Source organism: Equus caballus, chromosome 9 (assembly GCF_041296265.1).
Source record: "Equus caballus isolate H_3958 breed thoroughbred chromosome 9, TB-T2T, whole genome shotgun sequence".
NCBI classification, from domain to species: domain Eukaryota; kingdom Metazoa; phylum Chordata; class Mammalia; order Perissodactyla; family Equidae; genus Equus; species Equus caballus.
This window is the reverse complement of record NC_091692.1, coordinates 71747517-71769809: the sequence shown is the minus strand read 5'-3', so window position 1 is coordinate 71769809 and position 22293 is coordinate 71747517. Positions and strand designations below refer to the sequence as shown.

Here is a 22293-nt window from a genome sequence, read left to right as displayed (position 1 = left end):
TACATTAATTTATACAACCAGGCTTTTAGTAAATATTTTTTAACCTGAACTGAACTATAAGAATTTACAAAGTTTGTCTATTTTAGGAGATAGATTCTTATCACAGTTTAGAATTAAGTGTACATTTTAAATCTGAAGAAAATGTTTTTAAGAGCTTATGTTGGACACTGGGAGATTTATATTTGTCAGAGTAGATCCAAAATGATAGCATCCTGTGGTAAGTCCTGCTCAGTGATGAGAAACGCTGTAGTTTATCTCATGAGAATGTCACATATATTAAATGATAGCAGAACAGGATATCTGTACCTGCAATTCACTTTGTGATCAAAAAATTGTGTTTGGAAAATAATTTCTTCCCTTCTTATTTTTCATAGTTGTATCTGTTGAAACTCTTGAGTTACTTTAGTTATCTATAGACGTACTGGATTAAGGTAGAAGTCGTATATCATTCTTATCTATAATCTGACTCAATATTAGGTAAAAGTAATAAAATAAATAGTTATAGATTCCATATTTGTCCCCAAATGTTCATTACTTGATTTATTTCACCTTGTGGTGACATTTGTTTATATAAATACGTCTTTACCCTGATCTAGGGCACCAGCCATCTCTTCCTTCTTAGCCTCTCTCCTAACTAGTTCCTCTCCTTCCCTTGTTTTCCCAGACAGTCTCTTTTGAACACAACAAAGTAATCTTTAAAGCTTATGTCACATTATGTCACATATTTACTCAAAATTCACCGGTGTCTTCCTAAATCTGAATAAATGCCAAAGATCTTATAATATGAAGCTCTACTTAATCTGCCTATATAGCCTCTGACTTCTCTACTATTCTCCTTCTCTACTACACTCTGTGGGCTACAGTGGCCTCCTTGATGTTTCTTCAAAGCACTGCTCATAATTCTGCCTCAGAGCTTTTGCACTTGCTTTCCTTTCTGCCTGAATGCTTTTTCCTGAGCCCTCTGGCTGGTTAGCTCTCAGACTTCCTTCAGGCATCTGATCACTTGTCTCCTTAGTAGAAAAACTATTCCTATTTACCCCACCTCTGCTCCCTAAAGCTCCCAGGATGGAATCAGTATATCTAAAATTGAAACAATATATTCTGGGTAAAGAGATCTCTGATGTGGGTAAAGCCTCAGTTATTTTAGGGCCTTAGAGTTTTGAAAGGTAAATTATTAAATTTGGGAGTATTTGCCATATTACCAATGCAATATTCTTTTTTTAAAAAAATTGAGGTATAATTGACATATAACGTTATATTATTATAATATAATTATATATATATTATTATAATATAACGTTATATGTTAGGTTCAGGTGTACAACATAATGTTTCGATATTTGTATATAAGGTGAAATGATCACCACAATAAAGCTAGTTAATATCCATCACCATACATAGTTATAATATTTTTTTCTTGTGATGAGGAATTTTAAGATCTACTCTCTTAGCAACTTTCAAATGTACAATACAGCATTACTAACTATAGTCACTGTGCTGTACATTACATTCCTCTGACTTATTTATCTTGTAACTGGACCAATGCAATATTCTTGATCTTTTCCATTGTTATAGCATACACTGAGCATCCAACTGACAGATAATTATAATAATAAGACCTAAGAATAAACATATCTGGACTGTTAAAGAATCACTAGCTGGCCAATTATTCTAAAGAAGAGAGAGTATCATTCATTCATTTTTTTCAGGCATTCAAAAGTACCAGTTATATGCCTGGTCCTTCACTAACTGTTAGGGATGGAAATATGAATTCAGTGTGGTCCTTGTCCTTAAAGAGTTTACAATCTGCTGAGATACAGACAGGTAAGGTCCATTGCTAGAAATAAAAACAGAGTACTGTGAGCACAGCATGGAGGTGCATCTGACCTAGTTACAAAGAGATATCAGGGAAGTCTTCCTTATGAAAGTGATACATGAATCTTGACAGTATAAATAAGAAGGAACCAGGTGAGGCACAAGGCATAAGGTGATGGTGTGTTTCACTCCTAGGCTTCAGTATATGTAAACATATAGAAGCAAGAATAAAAAGGGGATGTTGGGAGCATCTCAAGCAGCTCAATTTGGCAAGCACATAGGGAGGAGGACTGATGAAAGATAACAGCTTACCTGATTTGAGAACAGTTTGAAGTTTTGTACACACATTATTTTATACCTCACCACAACTCCATGCATTAGGGACTACTAATATTCTCATTTTACAGATGAGGAAACCAAGACTCAGAGAGGTTCGGTCACTTGCTCAGAGTCGTACTTGTCTAGCAGCCTTGTTTTGGAGTCCATGCTCTTAATCATTACCCTATAGGTAGGCTGGTTAATTCTACAAATGACCTTGTATTGATCTTTTTATATCTCTAGAGCCTAAGAGTACCTGGCATACTTTAGTTGGTTAAATGTTTTATGAATGAATGCATAGCACCAAGAATAAGAGGTGAGATTTTGGGTTCTCCACTTATTTCTGAAATCTTCTTCCAGATTAAGTATGAGAATTGACAAAAGGTAAATTCCTACCAACAACTGAAAAAAGTGATCATCTGAAATGCATTTTTGCATTTTATTTGAAATACAACTTTGCACAGAATACAAATACCTTAATAGATACAGTCAGTGCTAACACAGTTCTTTTGAAATCTGCAACATTATTTTCAATACCTTTGTTTCACTCATGCTAACATAAGTCCTGAATTCTCGGGGTGGGGGGGGGGGTGAGGATTTAAGTAACTCAATCACTGATGACCTCTAAGTCTGTCCAAAGTACATAAACACAAATATGTTAAGATTAGATATCCAGTAGTCATCTGGAATTGTTCTTTGTTCACCGTCCAACTATATATGGAATGATAAAAGCTTTTAAAAGGAGTCCTCTTACTCTATCAACTGAAGAGAAAGCTTTGAAACAAACACACACAAAATAATAAGTTAATTTCATAATTATAGCTTTCCAACTTGAGAGTTATCACTCATTAGTAATCTCATGTGACCTACTTTCAATTAAATCATATTGTTTGAGTGTATGAACAAGTAAATAACTGAACTTTTATTCCAGATCTTCTACTTAAATGGCACGACTTGCCTTAGGTTAGTTTCTTATTTGAAATGTTCTTGATGTTTACAAAGTTTTTTTGAGATGTGAAGCAAGTCTGGAGCCGCATTGCATTATAAATGCATATAGAGATTATCTAATTTACCGAGCCATTTAGCATTTGTTGTCATTTCAATATGTGATGTAATTAAATCATGTAGATGAAACATTCATAAAACAAAGGTGCAGTGATAAATTATTTCTGAGTATCATAAAATATCTGCCTTTCATTAGCTACCCATAGGAATTTTGTTCACAGAGATAATACACAGATTATGTGTCAGAACTATGTTCCACAAAGAAGTGTAAACGTATTTTGTATTGAAAAAAGTTGAAGTGGTATTGGAAAAAAGACAAAACCTGTTTCATTTTCATGCAATGGGGCGACAAGTATTATTTAAAAGGAAATGGGAAGGACAGCGAATGTTATTGAGCACCTGATATTTTCCAGGCACTTATGTACATTATCACTCCATTGGCCTCCTGCATCCTAGTCTAGAGAATCATTAACATTGTTATAAATAAACCCCCACTGCTATGAATTCTGGAGCATAGTATGTAGAGTCTCCCATCTAAGAAGCAATTTCATTGCAAATCAGTGCATATAATTCAAAGCATATTTTCTTGTGACCACTGACTTGGAGCTCATATTTAAACCATTTTTATTTTCCCTGCATTTGGCTTCTCAGTCACTATGCTATGTCTCCTTATGGGTAGTCACATGGCTGATTATTGTATTAAGATGGCCCCATTCTTACTACCATGTAGTCTATATTTATGTCAGACTTCAAACATAACTTCCTAATGTGCTTCCAGTTTTTGCAAAAAAAACAGAAAAAAATTTATTTATACAGAACGTTGAATTAACCCATGATTCTCTCCATACAGATGAAGAAAATATGTAACAGTAACTGTTAGAAGTCGTGGTAAGATTCAAATGGTATTAAGGAATAATATTAATGTGATGAGACAAGAGATATAAAGATAGCCAAATCTCTACTTCTATTGGGGAAACAAAAATCCTACTAACAAATTTCATTCCACAAAACCTAGAAGAGAAAGAAAGCAGTTTTTTCATTGAATAAGCATACCTGGAATACAATACACATTGCAGGCAGTCTATAAAAGACTCTACAAAGACCAGACAGAATCTTACACAAATTTATACAGTAAAGAAAGAACAAATAACAATTCTTTTATCTCATCGAGAGGCAAATGTATGTACCTTGTCTCTTACATACCTTGTGAGTGTACCTTGTAAGAACGCTGAGTTAATTTCAGAAGTATGTCTTTACAGTTCAAAGGTCAAAAGGCCGGCAGCCTTACACTATAAAATCAAAAGTTTGGACCTATTATGTTTTCAAGGAGATACCCTAAAAGAGGAGGGGGGAGGTTGCCTCCCCTTTATTAAACACAGAAAATTTCATTTTATGCTTATACTTCAACGAGTGAACCATTCACTCCAAGATTCCTAAGGGAGATATATGGATAAAACAAGATGATATAGAGCTGTCTTTACAACAAGGAATTTGGTTCCGAATCCCGAAACACTAACTATTGAGTTAGATTGAAACACATGGGAGAGTTTGTGAGTAAATCTGGACCATATTTAGCCTACGGTTCTAAATAGCCTCAAGCTTAGCCAGCCCTAAAAGGGGTATTTCTCCCCAAGTTCCCATCCTGAGTTTTAGGACATTTCAGATTCAGGGAAGAATTGATCTGTCCTGTTAGGAAAAGAGACAAAAAAGCAGGAAAGAAAGTGCCCTCAAATACAACTAATATTTTCCAGACCTTCTTAGGCCAAAACAACAATCTCTGAGCCAAGCTCCTTTAAGGAAAAAAGTAGACAGAAAATGGCAAAGATATAGAAAGGGGGTTTGGGAGGAATCTGATTAGAATAGAGGCTCCTTTTGTGTGTGTGTACTCTGATGAATCTTCTGGACCTTAGAATCATCTTTTTAAGTGTAGAAAATAAAGTAAAGGGCTGGCCCCATGGCCTAGTGGTTAAGTTTGGCATGCTCCTCTTTGGCATCTGAGGTTCAGTTCCGGGACACAGACCTACACCACTCACTGGTGGCCATGCTGTGGCAGCAACCCAAGCACAAAATAGAGGAAGATTGGTACAGATGTTAGCTCAGGGCGAATTTTGCTCAAGCAAAAAGAGGAAGATTGGCAACAGATGTTACCTCAGGAATGAATCTTCCTCAGCAAAATATAAATAAATAAAGTAAAGCACATAGGCTTGAAAGATAAACCAATTATACTGAAATACACTTAGCAAAGTACTTAAAATCTATAATTGAAAAAAAACATTTTTGATGTAATAATATATTATTTCCTAATTAATGGCCTAAATTAGAAGTTCTAGCAGCAGGTCTAATAACTACTGTAATTTTTAGCAGTGACAAGCAAAAACAAGATTTTGAGGTATCTGCAAGAATTATAATGAAATACAAGAATGTCTATGATGTCTATTGGTGACAAAGGCCCAGTTACTTCTAATACTACCATGCTTTGTTGCCTACATTTGAAATGAAAGGAAATGCTAAAATTCAGTTAGAAAAAAAATTCAGTTAGGCTCTAGTGAAAATATAGACCTCTTTTTCCCCATCCAAATTCATGGAACAAGGAAAAGAACCCCTGAATTATAAGGAAAAGGAGAAGATGGGCCAGTTTCTCCTCCCTTTCACAGGTAGCGTTGGCCTTTGTTTCCACTTGGACTTCTAAAGGGTAAAGAATCCAGGGAAGTAGAGGACCACATCCACAATGATCATTAACGGTTGGGCACAGTGACTCCACCCTTGAGAAAACAGCTGAATTGAAGTTGTAGGTTCCTCTTCCTTAAGGATGGAGTACTCTGCTCTTTATCCTTAGGGAAAATTAAGAGGAGAGGAAAATAAAAGTCATGATCTCCTTCTAGAGGGCAGCAATGCCCTGGGTAGGATTATTAAAAGGCATTCTTATCTCTCTCAAGGTAAGAGTTTGAGAAACACCAGGAAGTTCTTCCTGTCCTTTCTCTTAACTTTGCATTCCTCCCTGGGATTGATGAGGTTAGTTCATTTCCTAAGGCTTTATGAAAGCCTTATTATATTGCCCCCAGAAGATGCTAGAATACGTCAGGAGAGTTTCTTAATTCATTTTACTTAAGCCCACACCATATACCAGATCTAACAGACACTTCCTGTTCCAGTTCCAGTTTGAATTTTCCTCTCTTTCGAGGCTACTTAGTCAGTAAATAGTGAAGCTGGAATTCGAAACTAGACCTTTCAGATTCCAAAGCTTTGAGTTTTATATTGAATTCTACTATGCTACCCTAAACAAAGGGTTTGAAAATCTATGAATTTCACATTCCATGCGTTTAGTCAACAGCAACATATTTATATAATGCATATTTATTTTTCCTCATATTCATGACATATTTATTAGAAATCTATTATATAAACAGACACTCTGCCAGGTTCCAGAGGTATAAATGGTGTGCACAAAAGGACATAGAAACTTTGACTTAATAGATTTTGGAGTCTAGAGATAGTCAGACCTTAATCAAAAAGCCTTATAAATAAATGTATAATTACAAGTTGTAATCAGTGTCCTGATAGTAGTTGATGGAGTTCTGTACGATGAAGGCTTCTGAACTAGTCTGGAAGACAGGGAAGACTTTCATGAGAAAGCAATGTTTGTGAGGAAAGCAGGGAGAAGTTAAGAAACTGTTACAGAATGGTTTTTCCTCTAAATTCATTTTATACCAATTTACTAGTTGTTTTAAGTAATTTTTTAAACAATAAAAGATTGCAATCACTCAAAATTTATGACTTAGAGAGAAATAAGGAATAAACTAAGCAATTAAAAGAGATACTAGTTTTTTAAAAGCATCAATAACTCAATTGAAATCATTTTAATAATTTGTCTTCCCATACACAGTTTCCTACAAAATTGTAGATTAGTGATTGCTAGAGAGTTGGGAGAGAATAGAAAGTGACTGCTAACGAGTATAGGAATTCTTTTTGGAATGACAAAAATATTCCGAAATTGGATTGTGGGGTTGATTACACAACTTTGTGAATATGCTAAAAAACCACTCAATTGTACACTTTTTTTTTTAAGATTGTATTTTGTTTTTTTCCTTTTTATCCCCAAAGCCCCCTGGTACATAGTTGTATATTCTTTGTTGTGGTTCCTTCAAGTTGTGCCATGTGGGACGCTGCCTCAGCGTGGTTTGATGAGCAATGCCATGTCCGTGCCCAGGATTCGAACCAACAAAACACTGGGCCGCCTGCAGCAGAGTGCACGAATTTAACCACTCGGCCGTGGGGCTAGCCCCACCAATTGTACACTTTTAAGGGTGAATTTTATGTATGTCAATTATATCTCAACCTTGAAAATGAGGTTAAAAATGAGTGAGATAGGTATCATAGATGAACTACCAACACCCACAAGATCATTATTAGTAGTAGAATTTGTATATCAAACATGGAAGATCTATCCAAAGAATATAGCTATTCATAGGCCTTTGTTATAGAAAGACTCTTCTTTTTCTAAGAATACACTCTCTGATGGAGAACACAGCTCTAGAGCACTGAGAGATAAGGGGTATGCCTTCCTAGCCAGCAAAATCAAATGAATGAGTCCAGGCAATCAGTGAGGTGACAGACGTAGAAGTTCATATCCTACGAAGTTGACTTAGTGAGCCCTTAACATGGTTTGCAAGCCACTGATTACAACACTGAGGTGCATATCTTTTTAGTGTTAAACAAGAGTGTGAAATTATAACAGGAAGTTAATTCACAAGTAATGAAGAGTGATTTTTGCCTTTTTCTTTTAAGTGAACAGATGAAGCAATAGAAAATTGATAGTAATATTATCCTTCGTTTTCCAGATAGATGAACGTGAATGTATCAAAAATAATGCAGAGAAAAATGAAAAGCAAAATAAACAAGTGATTTAGAGTAATAGTTTATAATTTAAATTTATCACCATTAAGATAAAATAGGCTTATTGAAAGCTTATCACCTAAGGCAGATAAACAAAATGAAGTACCTGTGATTATATGGAGACATGAAGAGAAGCATGAAATGAAGGGCTGAATAGTTAGGTATTTTTACTAAGATCAAGGTTTTGAACAAAGGAGAGAAAGAAGCAATAGTAGTTTTAATCTTAAAGTCAGTACTGGGAATAATAGCTGTCTGCATTACAAATTCGTATCACAGAGTTTAAGGATTGTGAAAAGCCTTCTCTTAAAAAAAAAGAAAAGAAAAAACTCCATGGGAGATATAGCTTTCAAACACATTCTATACCAGGATTTATGGTTTGTGACATTCAATCAGGTATTTCGGGGCATAAGTAATTTACTAGAAGTGGACCAGCACCTTTGTAGGTACAGCAGTTCTTTCAAACTTAAGGAGTCACAGGCTGCATCTAGTAAATTATTGATTTAATATATCATATTGCTCTTTAGTGACCTGCAAGAATTCATCACTTTTAAAAATACCTAACTTGCTTTCTGAGAAGAATTTATGTTATATAATAATTTTCATTATAGACTATTTGATAAATTATACGTTACACAGTGAAAGGACAGATTTGAAATTGCAAGTACCTTAAGGCAAAGTTCCACGTATTATAAATTCTCTAAGGTATCTGGACATTCAAGTAGTACCTTGTCCCTCTGTAAATGGCTTGGGATTATTCTTTTTCACTTATTCTTCCTCAGTCCTCCTCCATCCTACACACATGGTAAGACTATAGGTGGAAAGTCCTTTTCATTGGATGACTAGAAGCCTTAAAACTCAGTTACAGCCTCATCCTCTGATTTCCCTGGAAATACCACATCTGCCTACTGCATCACCACTTCATAGTTCAGGAGTAAAACAAGTATGTGCCATATGCTGCATGGACACATTTTACTTACACAAATCAAACCATGCAAATTCAGCTGGACGAGGATTTAAAAAAACAAATAGAAAATGAGAGAACAAGAAAAATAATACGAAATTAAATTTGCATGGATAATTTCACTCACTCAGTGAGGTTATGCTCCAGATGGATAAAATGTTAGCATGGATTTGCTACCGTGAAATGGTAGGCAGTAGTTTGCTGTTCCCTCAGTGGAAATCAGTATCCATGTGGCTCTCGGATTGTAAAAATCTTATCATTGAATATATTTCTAATGTTTAAAGGTATGTAATCTTTCATTTAATATTGCCTCTAAGTGTAAAGCAACAGTGATTCCTGGTAATCAGAGAAATAGTGAAGATTTCAATCACAGAAAGAAAAAAAATAAGTTTATATAGATTGATTAAGAGAAAGTTTGTCTCAAGTCTGTCTTGGATTTAAGTGAATTTGTGGGGTAATTTCAACCAAATGAAATGTCTGTGTTATGTACTGACTGTGGAACACCGTACAGTAGACTGGTCCTGCAAGTGTAGTTTATTTAATCATCCAACACACATTTGTGGAGAACCTACTGTTTATCAGAACTGTTCTAGAGAGAAGAGGAATATGATAAGACTTGTGTGTCAGAAAAATTGCTAGTAGTGGTAAGAAGTTGTGGGGATGAGTGGAGTTGGTTGTCTACTGGAAGAGCCCATGTGGAAACTGTTGGGAGTCTGGATTGTGGCAGTTACAGAGGCAGAGAGGAGAGGGAGAGGCGAATAAGTTACATAAGTGAACAAGCAACAAATCAATGATGTATTGAACCCTAAGAGTCAGAGAGAGAGTGTCAAGAATAATAGCATTTTATAATAGGCTAAGTTTGACATTTTAAATGTTTAAAATACCTTGGCTCTATAAGTATACATAAACACAATTCTTTAGTGCTATAAAATCATAATTAATTACAGTCAATAATATAAATGTTAGAATTATTGCCCAAGTGATAGCACATTTTAGAATCATCAATCTGGTATTTCACAAAGTGTGTTCTGGGGAACGTTGGTCCTGTGAGATGTTACTCTGAAGCCGAGTTTCCATGATCAAATAAGTTTGTAAGAAATTACATGACATCCCCCAAACCCTGCTAAAGACTCAAGGAAGTCCTTTCATAAAGACCCTGTTGCTTTTACCCATGTATTTCCCAAACTTACTTACTCATAGAACCATTTCTTCTCATAATTAATCTGTTATACAAATATGCTTTTAAAAATATAGATTTAAGAAGTGCTCATATGTATCACCTAAGTTATAATCAGGAACAGGTGAGTTCTTATAATTAATGCATTTAATGCAGCCAATGGACATTGGCTGTTTAAAGAAACACAGCCATTTGACAAAAGGTGTTAGTCAAATGGCAAAAATAATCATAGAATTCAAAGTCCTGGCTTGCTTTAATCTTCGACCGATTATTAACAGTGCCAGAAAGATAAAGACTACCCTTTTCTGTGCTAGCCAGTAAGATGAAATTACAACAGGAAGAGAGAATATGAGAAGCTTCTAGGAATCAATATTAGGAGAAATAGTAAAGTTGGCCTGGCTTGGTCATTATTCCATTTAGATTTTTATAAGCATAAAACAGATTACAATAAATCTGTATCTCACAGGATAGTTAATTTTTCCTTATTTTCATATTGCATAAAATATTGTCAGTCACTACAATATTCCACATAATTGACTATAAATTAGGCCATGCTGTAAGCCCTGACCAGAAGAAACATAAAATTATTGCTACCAGTACAAATAACAGAATCTAACATAGTATTAGTTACTAAGGGCGTGTGATTATACTGCAACCATGCATATATTCACCAGTGGTTAAAAAAAGTCTTCAGATTTTTCATGTTTATAAATGAGATTTTCAACAGAAGCTGTCCTAAATGTCCTATGCAAAATAAAATATACAAAACAAATTGAGATTGTCAGATGCATATTAATGTGGAATGGCGGAATGTTCATGACTAGGTCCCAAAGCTGAACTTGAGCTAGTAGCTCTCATTTCTATTCATACTCTCCAAATATAAAAATAACAGCTTTTTGGGGCCGGCCCCATGGCCGAGTGGTTAAAGTTCCATGTACTCTGCTTCAGTGGCCTGGGTTCTCAGGTTCAGATCCTGGGTGCAGACCTACTCCACTCATCAGCCATGCTGTGGAGGCATCCCACAAACAAAGTAGCAGAAGATTGGCACAGATGTTAGCTCAGGGACAATCTTCCTCAAGCAAGAAAAAAAAAGGAGGATTGGCAACAGATGTTAGTTCAGGGTGAATCTTCCTCACAAAAATAAAATAAAATAAGAGCTTTTGTCACATACATTCAAAGTATTGTGATTTTGGAGAACCTTAAAATCAGAAATTAACACAAAACATACTGCTTATTCTTGAGTAATTCTCTCTTCAGTAGTGTTATCAGTTGAATAAAGTTCAGTGCTGAAATAAGAATACACCTGACTACTCTAATCTCAAACAATAATGAGTAATAAGAGTGATGCATCTTTGGTTATTATGATCACCATCAATTTGTTGTTGTTCTGGGGAGTTCTAATTTTACTATGTTTAAGTCTAACTATTTATTACTGTTTTATAGCACATTAAAAGAAAAAGAGGCAGGGGGCTGGCCCCGTGGTGCAGTGGTTAAATTCACACATTCTGCTTTGGCAGCCCGGGGTTCGAGGGTTCGGATCCCGGGTGCAGACATGGCACCGCTTGGCAAAAGCCATGCTGTGGTAGGCGTCCCACATATAAAGTAGAGGAAGATGGGCATGGATGTTAGCTCAGGGCTAGTCTTCCTCAGCAAAAAGAGGAGGATTGGCAGTAGTTAGCTCAGGGGTAATCTTCCTCAAAAAAAAAAAAGAACGAAAAAGAGGCAGCACATTCAGTAGCCACCCTACTCAATACAACATAATGTTTGAGTTGTATGTGTGTGTTTTAAATATATTGCTCTATTTTTAGACTTTGGTCAGGAATCCATCAAAAGTTTTGACTTTTTCTGGGGCCAGCCCAGTGGTGCAGTGGTTAAGTTTGTACATTCTACTTTGGTGTCCTGGGATTCTGGGGCCAGCCCGGTGGCACAGTGGATAAGTTCTCTTTGGCAGCCTGGGGTTCACTGGTTCGGATCCCGGGTGCGGACCTATGCACCGCTTGTCAAGCTATGCTGTGGCAGGTGTCCCACATATAAAATAGAGGAGGATGGGCATGGATATTAGCTGAAGGCCAATCTTCCTCAGCAAAAGGAGGAGGATTGGTGGCAGATGTTAGCTCAGGGCTAATCTTCTTCAAAAGAAAAAAAATAAGTTTTGAGTTTTTCAAACTGTCACAATTCTTTTCAAGCCGCCTAACACACCACTGGATCTGTCTCTCTTTAAAAGTCAAATCAGGCATTTACTCCCATAAATTCCCAACATAAAACCTAAACCTAAGAATTTCTACTCTCCTTCAGCCTTCTTCTTAGGTCACAGAGGAGTGTCACTAATGCTTTCGGAAGCTAATCACTCCACTTTAGCTCTTGATCTTATCTTTTCCAAGCTTCTAGGTCACTGCTCCTGATCTCTCCTCCGAAATGACTCCTTCGTCTAGATTAAACAAAACAACAATCACAAAAATTCGTCAGCTTTGCATCTTTCCCCAACTATTCCCTACATTCTCCTTCTGTTTATGGCTAAGATTCTGATTACTTTTGCATTTCTTTATATATCGCTTACTCTTCATCCAACTACAATCTAGCTACCACCTCTTTACTCTAGTTCAGGGGTCAGCAAACTTTTTCAGTAGAGGGCCAGATGGTATTTTGGGCTCTGCTGGCTACATATGTCTCTGCATATGGTTATTTAGTTTTTTGTTTTGTTATCTAACAATTTAAAAATGTAAAAACTTCTCTTGGTATGGGCTGGAATTGGCTGGCTGGCTGCTCTGGCTGAAACTACTGTATTAATAATACCCAAAACTCGGTTTTTGGTGTCTCAGGGAATCCTCCCCCGCACAGGTTCAAAGCCAATAAAGAGGCAGGCTGAAGGAAATCAGACCATCAGCTGTAATAGTGATAAAAGCTGAGGAGCAGTAACAGTGGGCTTCCTAGCAGCTACAGGTATCTTGCAACAACCATAACCACCCACTCACCAGCCTTTGCCTAGAATACTTACGGTGCAGAGAAGGAGACCAGCAAGTGTGCTCGCAGGAAAGCTCCCAACCAGAAGTAAAGTTCCAGTGTCAGATGCACCAATCTGGAAGCTCATTCTGCCTCCAGGGGGTCAGGGGCAGGTCTGGCAGGCAGGTTGGCTGAGGTAAAATCCCTCTTCCAGGAAGCCACAGGCTTAGAGAAGAAGCTCCCTGCTCCTCCGGATTGCCAAGTCCACTAAAACTTTTTTGTTTATTACCACTTTGCAGCACTCGGTATTTTTGAACCCTTTCTTTTAATTGAAATTCTCTTCTCCCTTGGCTCCCAAGAGGCTAATTTCTCTGTTAGCCGTGTTCTATCTGATCCCACCTTGGCATTCCCCAGAGCTCCTCTTTGGCCGTATTTTCTCTTTCTACATACTTATGTGGGTGATCTTATTCACTTAAATATATCAACTATCATCTTTATGCTTTCAGTACTTAAATTTCCATTAGTAGCCCAGTTATCTCTTTCAATTCCAGAACTATGAATCCTAACGCATCCCCCTATCCGTGAACAACAGAACTATCATCTATAAATTTGCCAGAAACATTGGTTCCACCCTCGTCTTTTTTAGGAACGTAGCACATTTGGGGCTGAGGTAGCAAAAAAGTCTGCCTCTGTGCACCATCAGCAACACCTCTGATTTAAACGTAAATCATATAAACAGATAAAGGTTGGTGAGAGAGTATTTTACTTTGATTAGTGGCTGAATGTATTTATGCAGCCATCCCTGTCTCATGTGTAGGAATACTTAATTTGGTGGCAGCATAATCAGGATTGATTTTTGAGTAGAGTTTCAAAGCCTGGCAGTGAGTAAAACAATTTTCCACTTGCATATGTAATTTCTCATCATTATAAGGTGGTGATTATCTTTATACTTTTATCATAAATGGCAGGGCCACCATTATTACCTTCAGAGATAGCATCATTACAACACTATTATATTACTTTGTTTCTGAGAAATCTGATACTTAAAAGTTTTGTATGTGCACAATTTCTTATTTTTAAAATATTTGACAATGGAGATCTTGTTAAAATACAGAAATAAATGATACACCTTAAAATTTCGTAGCCATATTTTTTATATCAAGAAAATACTTATATATGAATTTTAAATTTTTTTCTAAAAATAATATTTTTTATCACTTTCATTTCCTAGCACCCTGTGGAAGTCGTTCAACAGGTTCAGAAGGCACTGTTCTATCACCAAACTATCCAAAAAATTACAGTGTGGGACATAATTGTGTTTATTCTATAGCAGTTCCCAAGGAATTTGGTAAGTACGATTCATCTCATAGTATAGTATTTCATTCCAGACATGCTTTATTTTTCACTACATGCTGTTCAAAATGTTAGTTGTTTTTTATGAAATATTTGCTATTCTTAAAGTACTTTACTCTGCAATTCTTTTTAGATAGTAGCTTTGTAATAATAAAATTTTGAGGTTATTTTACTCAATCTGAATTTACAGTCAAGTACACAGGTGAACAACAATATAAAAATGAAAACAGGATTGTTTTTAATTTTTAAAAATAAGTACATCCAGTAATCTTGCAAGTGCCTTCATATTGGAATTATATAAAATGGGAAATTATCAGAACATAAAACAAAGTCTGCTCTGCAAAATACACACAAAATCAAATATAGAACTATTATAATAATGACAAAAATATGTACAAAACAATCATATCAGTTTTATACTTTATTAACACATTTCCAGAAAGATTTTGTTTTTAAGCACCTAGTTTCTGGGACAGCAATGAATATAAAAAGACAGCAAAGGGCATTTCAGCTCATCTTGTCAACCTGACAATCTGTTCTGCACTGGCGCTGAGAGGACAATGTGTCCTTTGCTGCCTTCACATCTCCCTGATCAGAAGTCTTAGAAGTCACTTACCTGGCTTCTAAAGGTTTTGGATCTGAGATCCAGCTGGATGTAGCCCAGGTTAAGCTCTGCCTATGGATAGATAGGCCAAGGAAATTTAGTGAGCAGTGAAGTATGGGAGAGAGACTGGAAGTTCATACTTCTAGAGTTCAGATTTACAGCATTGCGTTACATAGTAAAGAATTTGCTGTAGCTGTAATGAATGTCTGAGTCTGGATGACTAAGTATTTTAGCAGAAGGACATGGATTTTATCAAGTGTTTTGGATCATATCTTGACTTAATATTTTCTGCTGTTACATAAAATAAGCTGATGCTTCCAGTCCAATTTCTTATAACTAGATACTACCTATATATCCTCCTTTTCTGTCTCCTGAAACAAGTCCAAGATCCTCAACTTGAGAGAACATTGTCATCAGAAGTACTAAACCGTTTATTTTAACCTTAAAATAAAGTGATAACAGCATTAGCAAGGTGTCTGTTTCTGTACTCTACGAAATATTTCTTACCTAGTATTTTGATCAGTTGAGTCAGAGTTGAGCTATTTGTTTGTGAAGAGAGTGACAGCTTAGAAAGAAAAACATCATCCATTTAATTGTGTTTATGTTCTGCCTTTTGTGCCCAAGAGAGTCTTTCCCTTGCTAGAGGGGTTTATAGTCCCCACCTGCCAAAAATGTTACACTGTTCCAGACAGAATCCTAGCAATGATGGTTCAGAAGACTGCCTGGCTATCTGAGTACTCTTTAGAAGCCATTAATTAGTTCTGTTATACTCTGTTCTGGGGATGCCATGTGACCAAAAGAATGAGAAAGAGGAAAAACAGCCATTTCCTTCCCTGATACATAGACGTGAGGGTAACCTGAAGATATTTTACCGTAGCCTATGTATGTTTAAAAAGGAAAGGAAAAAGTACTGATTAAAATAAAAGTAAATTAACAGATTCCTAAAGAATGAAATCTTTATTTTAGCAGGATTAATATAAGTTAGCTTTAGTCCTTTCAATGTAAAAAAGAATGCAACCAAAAATTGGTGGCTTTTAACAGTAATTTTTTTCTTTTTAACAAATCATCTTGTATTATTTGTGGATAAAATCAGTGTACTTTGATTTATTAGTAAGAAAATTGATTTTATTTTTTATAAATTTGCATCATTCTTTATTTCAAACTACATATAAAGGCAAGCAGACTTGGACTCTAATTTCAGCCTGTCACATCTTAGCTGATTGTCTTTGGACAAATTGCATAATCTCTTTGAGACTCAGTTTCTTTATTTGTAAAATGGGGCTCATTATGTCTACAGGGCAGAGTTGTGAGGAGTCAATGAGATTGCTTATATAAAGTGTGTCTCACATAGTTCATGCTCAGTGCCATTGGGTTTAAGACTGCCAGTTTTGGAATCAGATTTCTGGGCTCAGAGCACAACCCAATTTGTTCTTTTTCATTGGATAAGTCACAGCATCAGTCTGAGATTTACTTTTCTTATCTCTGAAATAGGGGTGATGAATGTCTACCTTATGGGTTATTTTATAATTAAAGAATATAATGTAAGTAAGTGATTGGCATAATAACACATGGTAAGTCATATAAACACACAGATGCACATACACACTCTTTTCTATATGTTCACATTCATGGACCACCACTACCCACTCCCCCACCCCCCGCCATAAAAAGATGAAATAAAATGACCTGAATTACTAGATTGGATTGGGGTCTTAAGAGTAGCATGGCTAAAAATAAAACATTTATATTATGTAATTAAAGCATGAAAATAATTATTTTGTGTTTCACATCTCCAGTACGTATCCAATTACCTGATGATCCCTTAAAATTTTCTGGGAGCAGAGTGGCGGAATTAGATAAATGTTGATCGTAGACTTCTTCCTATCCCTACCTTTGCCCCTTTAATGTGAGATGATCAAACAATAGTCATTGGGTCTCAGTCAAATTCCTATTTTGCTTCTTCTTCTTTTCATTCCCATTTTACCATAATTTCCTTCTATTGCCACATTGAACTATATTTTACCACTTCTTAGGATCACTTTTTTCACTTTTCCTGTCATTTATCCCAAATTATAATTATTCCTTCTTCTGTATCTTTTATGTGCTGACACTCTTAGAATTTTACTTTTTAAGTCATTTAGCATAATAGCTGTCAAATACACTCAGTTTGTTCACTAGAATTGCATTTTTTATGGAGGTTAAGCTTCTAAAGTCCTTATGTAAGGAGAAAATCAAATATAATCAACATTCCCCATGAAATACCTTAATCTCCCATAGAAGATCATCTACATGATTTTGCACAAGACATGTTGCTTCTGAATAATTCTAACAGTACATTTTCCCTCCAATCTCAGAACAGTTAACGGTTTCTTCAGATAATACCAGATAAGCTAATTTGTTTTCTTTCAGGTCATGTGAATGGTCAGGCCTATTTACTTTATCTATTTTTGCCTGGTGTAGAATTGAATTCATATAAGTTAAATGTGCACATAACATGACTCTACTTTTCTGGTTGATTGAGTGAACACTGTTTTGTTTGTGAGTCAATTCCTGTCTTTCAGTTTTTCTGGATAAGAGAATTGTCAACTCATAATGCTTTTATGAGCATCATTGGATTTCATTTGAACTTCAGATATTGGGGTCACTTTGGCAATATTTATTCTGCAGGATTCAGTTGTGTATACTTAGAGAAATAACACTTCTGGATCAGTTGAGTAGCATCTATTGATATTTCACTCTATTCTATACAGGTAAACTATTTCGATTAAAAAATATCCTAGGGGCTGGCCTGGTGGCACAGCAGTTGAGTTCACATGTTCCGCTTTGGCAGCCGTGGGTTCTCCGGTTCAGATCCTGGGTTCGAATCCCAGGTGTGGACCTATATACTGCTTGTCAAGCCATACTGTAGCAGGCGTCCCACATATAAAGCAGAGCAAGATGGGCACAGATGTTAGCTCAGGGCCAGTCTTCCTCAACAAAAGGAGGAGGATTGGTGGCAGATGTTAGCTTAGGCCTAATCTTCCTCAAAAAAAAAAAAAAATTGTGCTTTATCTTTTAATAAAATATGTTTTAATTTTCCTTCATCTTTCAATTTTTAATTACCATCTGTTTCCCATTGCATTTTGGTTACTTGAGTCTTTATTGCATTACTTTTAAGTGCCAAAAATATGGAAGACAGATTTTATTTTTTTTTTGCCAGTGAAGATTAGCCCTGAGTTAACATCTGTTGCCGGTCTTTCTCATTTGTTTGTTTGTTTTTTTTTCATAAGGAAGATTAGCTCTGAGCTCACATCTGTGCCAGTCTTCCTCCTCTTTATATGTGGGTCACCACCACAGCATGGCTGGTGAGGGGTGTAGGTCTGCATCTGGGATCCAAACCTGCAAACCCTGACCACCGAAATGGAGCATACCAAACTTAATCACTACACCATGGGGCCAGCCCCAAGACAGATTTTATTTTGTTTTGAATTTGGTATAGATAAGATGCTTTCTCTATATCTATGTCTGTTGACATTCTTAGAGGGGAAATATTTTTGTTAATATGTATTTATACCTAGGGTATAGGGGCCAAAATCAAATTGCAGGGAGGGAGATATTAGTAAAATTGGGGAATAAATGTTGTGGACTTCTGTTTCAACAATCCTGGCTGAGAAGAAACAGAAATAGCTAGGATGAGCCATAGTACCATAGTACTGTACAAGTCAGAGGCTAATGTTTGTTTTTGTCTGTTTTCTCTTGGGATAGAAGATAATGGAATATTTATTTTAAAGCCCAAGAGAAGGACAGAGAAGAGAGGGCAAAGCTGAAAATTTTAGATGGACCAATTGGTAAAGCAAGATGCTTGAAGCAATTAAGGAGATGAGATTTAAATAATGGAGAGCCTCTTTAAACTATAATTCAGAAGAAATGATTCATAATTAGTAACATAATACCTGAGTTAGTTTCACATGGAATATTATTTTTTTAAATTATCATCTCTTCCTATTCTCCCACCCCTGTTTGCCTTCAATCACCTGCTCCTTACATTCTAGGTGTTATCTGTATAAGAGAATGTATTAGTGTCCTACGGCTTCCATAACAAAGGACCACAAACTTGGTGGCTTCAAACCATGGAGATTTATTCTCTCACAGTTCTAGAGTCTAGACTTCTGAAATCAAGGTATCAGTAGCACCTCACTCCCTCTGCTGGCCCTAGGGAAGAATCCTTCCTTGCGTCTTCCTAGCTTCTAGCGGCTTCCAGCAATCCTCCATATTCTGTGGCTTGTAGCTGTATCACTCTGATCTCTGCCTCTGTCTTCACAAGACTTTTTTCCCTGTTTGTGCAAGTCTTCTCTGTTTCTGTGTATTTCTCTGTCCTCTCTTCTTATAGCCCCACTAATTGTTAGATTTAGGGCCCACTTTATCCAGTATGATCTCGTCTTAATCTTTAATTAATTACATCTGCAAAGACCCTGTTTCCAAATGCAGTTACATTCTGAGCTTCTAGGTCGACATGAATTTTAAGGGGCACGCTATTCAATCCACTACAGAGGATGAACTATATAACCACAGTGTTATGTAGAAAATCTTACTAACATAAATTACTCTATAAAGCATATACATATAAATGTGTATCAATCATTAGCTGTGTAGAATACAAACTGATGATCAGATTTCTTGGAGAATTCTGACATGTGAATTACCTGGAGGATATCCAGTCTACGGTGACTTAATTTTGTGTTTAACCTCCCAGATATTTTCACCTCCTAAAAGACTCACCCTGAATATATATTTACAAAGCTTATTCTTTCCCAAGATTACGTTTTACGTGTGGAATCAGAAGTGTGCATGAAACCTTTTCAGGTTTTCCTTCTAGATTGTCCAGTTAATCATTAATCTGCTCTTGCATCTTTTGTTATTGGTGCTGTCTCTTGGTTGCATAGGTTTCAAGTTCATGAATCCCTAAATAATGCAAAGTTATTGTTAATCTAGTCTACTCTGTACAAAAGGCACATCGAGTTACTAAAACCTTTTGTGTATGGCTGTGGGAGCCATCACACTTTGATCTTCTCTCCTACGTTCACATATTTTGTGTTTGTTTCTTATTCACAACCATTATCTTTCCTATCTCCCATTGCAGTATTTCTTCCTCCAGTCAATCTAGCAATGTCTTTCCCTGTGACGTTGACTACAATATAGGGTTAGAGCTTTCTTTTAAAATTCCAGACTTTACCATAATATTATAATTAAAGCACTGATAATGATTAGATAACAGTATATTGTTAGTTCTTATTATCTTCATTAAATTTAGTATTTCTTTTCTATCTTATAGACTTAGGTAACTACATAATGATTGTTAAATGCAATTTATTTTTGAAATATCAATCATAATTTTGACATTTCTGCGTACTCTGTTAGTTTGTGAAAAGTAGTCTTTAAAAATTTAGATCTCCTTCAACTTTAGGAGGAAAAAGCAAAAACAATGGACTGAAACTAAGATGCACACACACCATATATAAATGTACACATGTATGTATTTTCTTTTGGGTATCTGGACTTTCAATATGTGTTAATGTAGTTTTGACCTGCATATATAAAGTTAACTATTCTCATTTTTTATGTCAACACTGGTAAGCATTTTTTATTCTGTGAGTATTCTTTAAAACCCACACATATGTTTGACTATTTTCCTTTTGATCTTATACCTAGGTGTTTTTAAATGACCTATTTTATTCAGCATCATTTAGGTAATTTATGTTGTTGTTACCTGTCTTTAGACTTAATTCAGTAATTTATTATCACTAATTTTCTCCATATTTTAGTGACAAATTGTTTTGAGAGTCTTTTTGTATGCTCATTAAGTCAGTGAATCATTTTATTGGCATTCTATTTTTCCTGGTGTGAAGTTTTCAGTAATGAATGAACTTTTATGGTCAATAAAGGCTTTCTATATCTAAAGTGTATGACACTTCATTTTTTAATGGTACAATTGCATCAGAATTAATGATTCTTTTCTAATATTGAATTTACTTATCTAACAATGACAAATAATGTTTACAAAATGTGTTTATTCACCACTTGCCTTTACTATTTATCATTACTTAAATATAGAGCAATTGAAAAGAAAAGGGAACATTTTTACTTAAAATTAATGGTTGTTTTAATGTCAATATTGCAGGAATGAGCATGTTAATTTTGTGCCTGTAAGAAAGAAAACCCTTATTTTTTGAGTCTAACATTTTTGAGTAAGGAAAATGTGATTATCATATGTAGTAAGGCACTATTTATATAATTAGATCTGAAGCCATGTATGCTCACCAGGTAGAACAGGACGTCCTCCTCAATCAAAATGTGGTTTGGATGTCAAGACTCCTGACACCACAAGAGGGTATGAAAAGATTTATTATTCATATAATGAAGCTTTCCAAGAAGAGCAGGGCAGGATCCCAAGAAGATCTAAAATTGCTTAAAGGAGCAAGGAAAGCTGACTGACTTTGGGGTTTTATTGTGGTTACGGGGTCATGCTGGAGTGAAAGTTCCCTGACACAGGTCAGGGCTTGTGTAGTTTGAACTTCCCACTGGTTCTAAAGGAGCTTGCACCCAGGCTTTCTTATCAGCTTGCCCCAGTAAAAAGGAAGTGGGAGGGGCCGGGCTGGAAAGCCATCAGTAGTCAAACATCAAATATGGATCAGACTCTATCACAATTCATTGTTGGTGTTTGATGAATGAAATGTGCTGTATTTCATTTAATTGAATTTGAACTTGTTTAAGTAAGCCATGATGGCACTGTATGAGGCTTATATCCAGAGACTGGTAAGGGAGGTGAAAATTCCATTGAATACCTAGTTCAAGAGGTCAGCATTATGTATTGTGAGAAGTGAGATGAGTGCCTCAATCACTGTCAAAACAACTAGAACTCTGAAGAGGTTGTGGAGTGTCTTGGTGAGGCCTTGTATCATGGCTTTAGTATGTATAGAGACGTGTGGCATTAATTTATATTTGGGACATCTCTGAGACAAGATTCTCAGAAATTTTTACCCCATGAGGGATAACTTTGTATCAGGAGTTGTTGCTGCCTTTGGTTAGATCACATGGCCAGACTGTCGACAATGGCCCAAGGGTCTGTAAAAACATTCAGCTGGGCTTATTGTTGACCAAGGCATCTGATGCAAAGATCACAGCCCCAAGTTTGGGCAATTGTACTGATCACTGAATCTTTTATCAGGGATATCTTGGTTAAGGTATTAA

At 35.9% G+C, this 22293-nt stretch overlaps 1 protein-coding gene across 7 annotated transcripts in view; it reads left to right on the top strand.

Annotated features, from left to right (window-relative positions):
- Window positions 1–22293, top strand: part of CSMD3 (CUB and Sushi multiple domains 3) — a 1186048-nt gene that overhangs the window by 942232 nt on the left and 221523 nt on the right. For all 7 annotated transcript variants that reach the window (XM_070221725.1, XM_001915960.5, XM_070221729.1 and 4 more), the window contains one exon: window positions 14341–14457. In XM_070221725.1, coding sequence (XP_070077826.1) covers window positions 14341–14457 — 117 coding nt within the window. The remainder of the gene's footprint in view (window positions 1–14340; window positions 14458–22293) is intronic.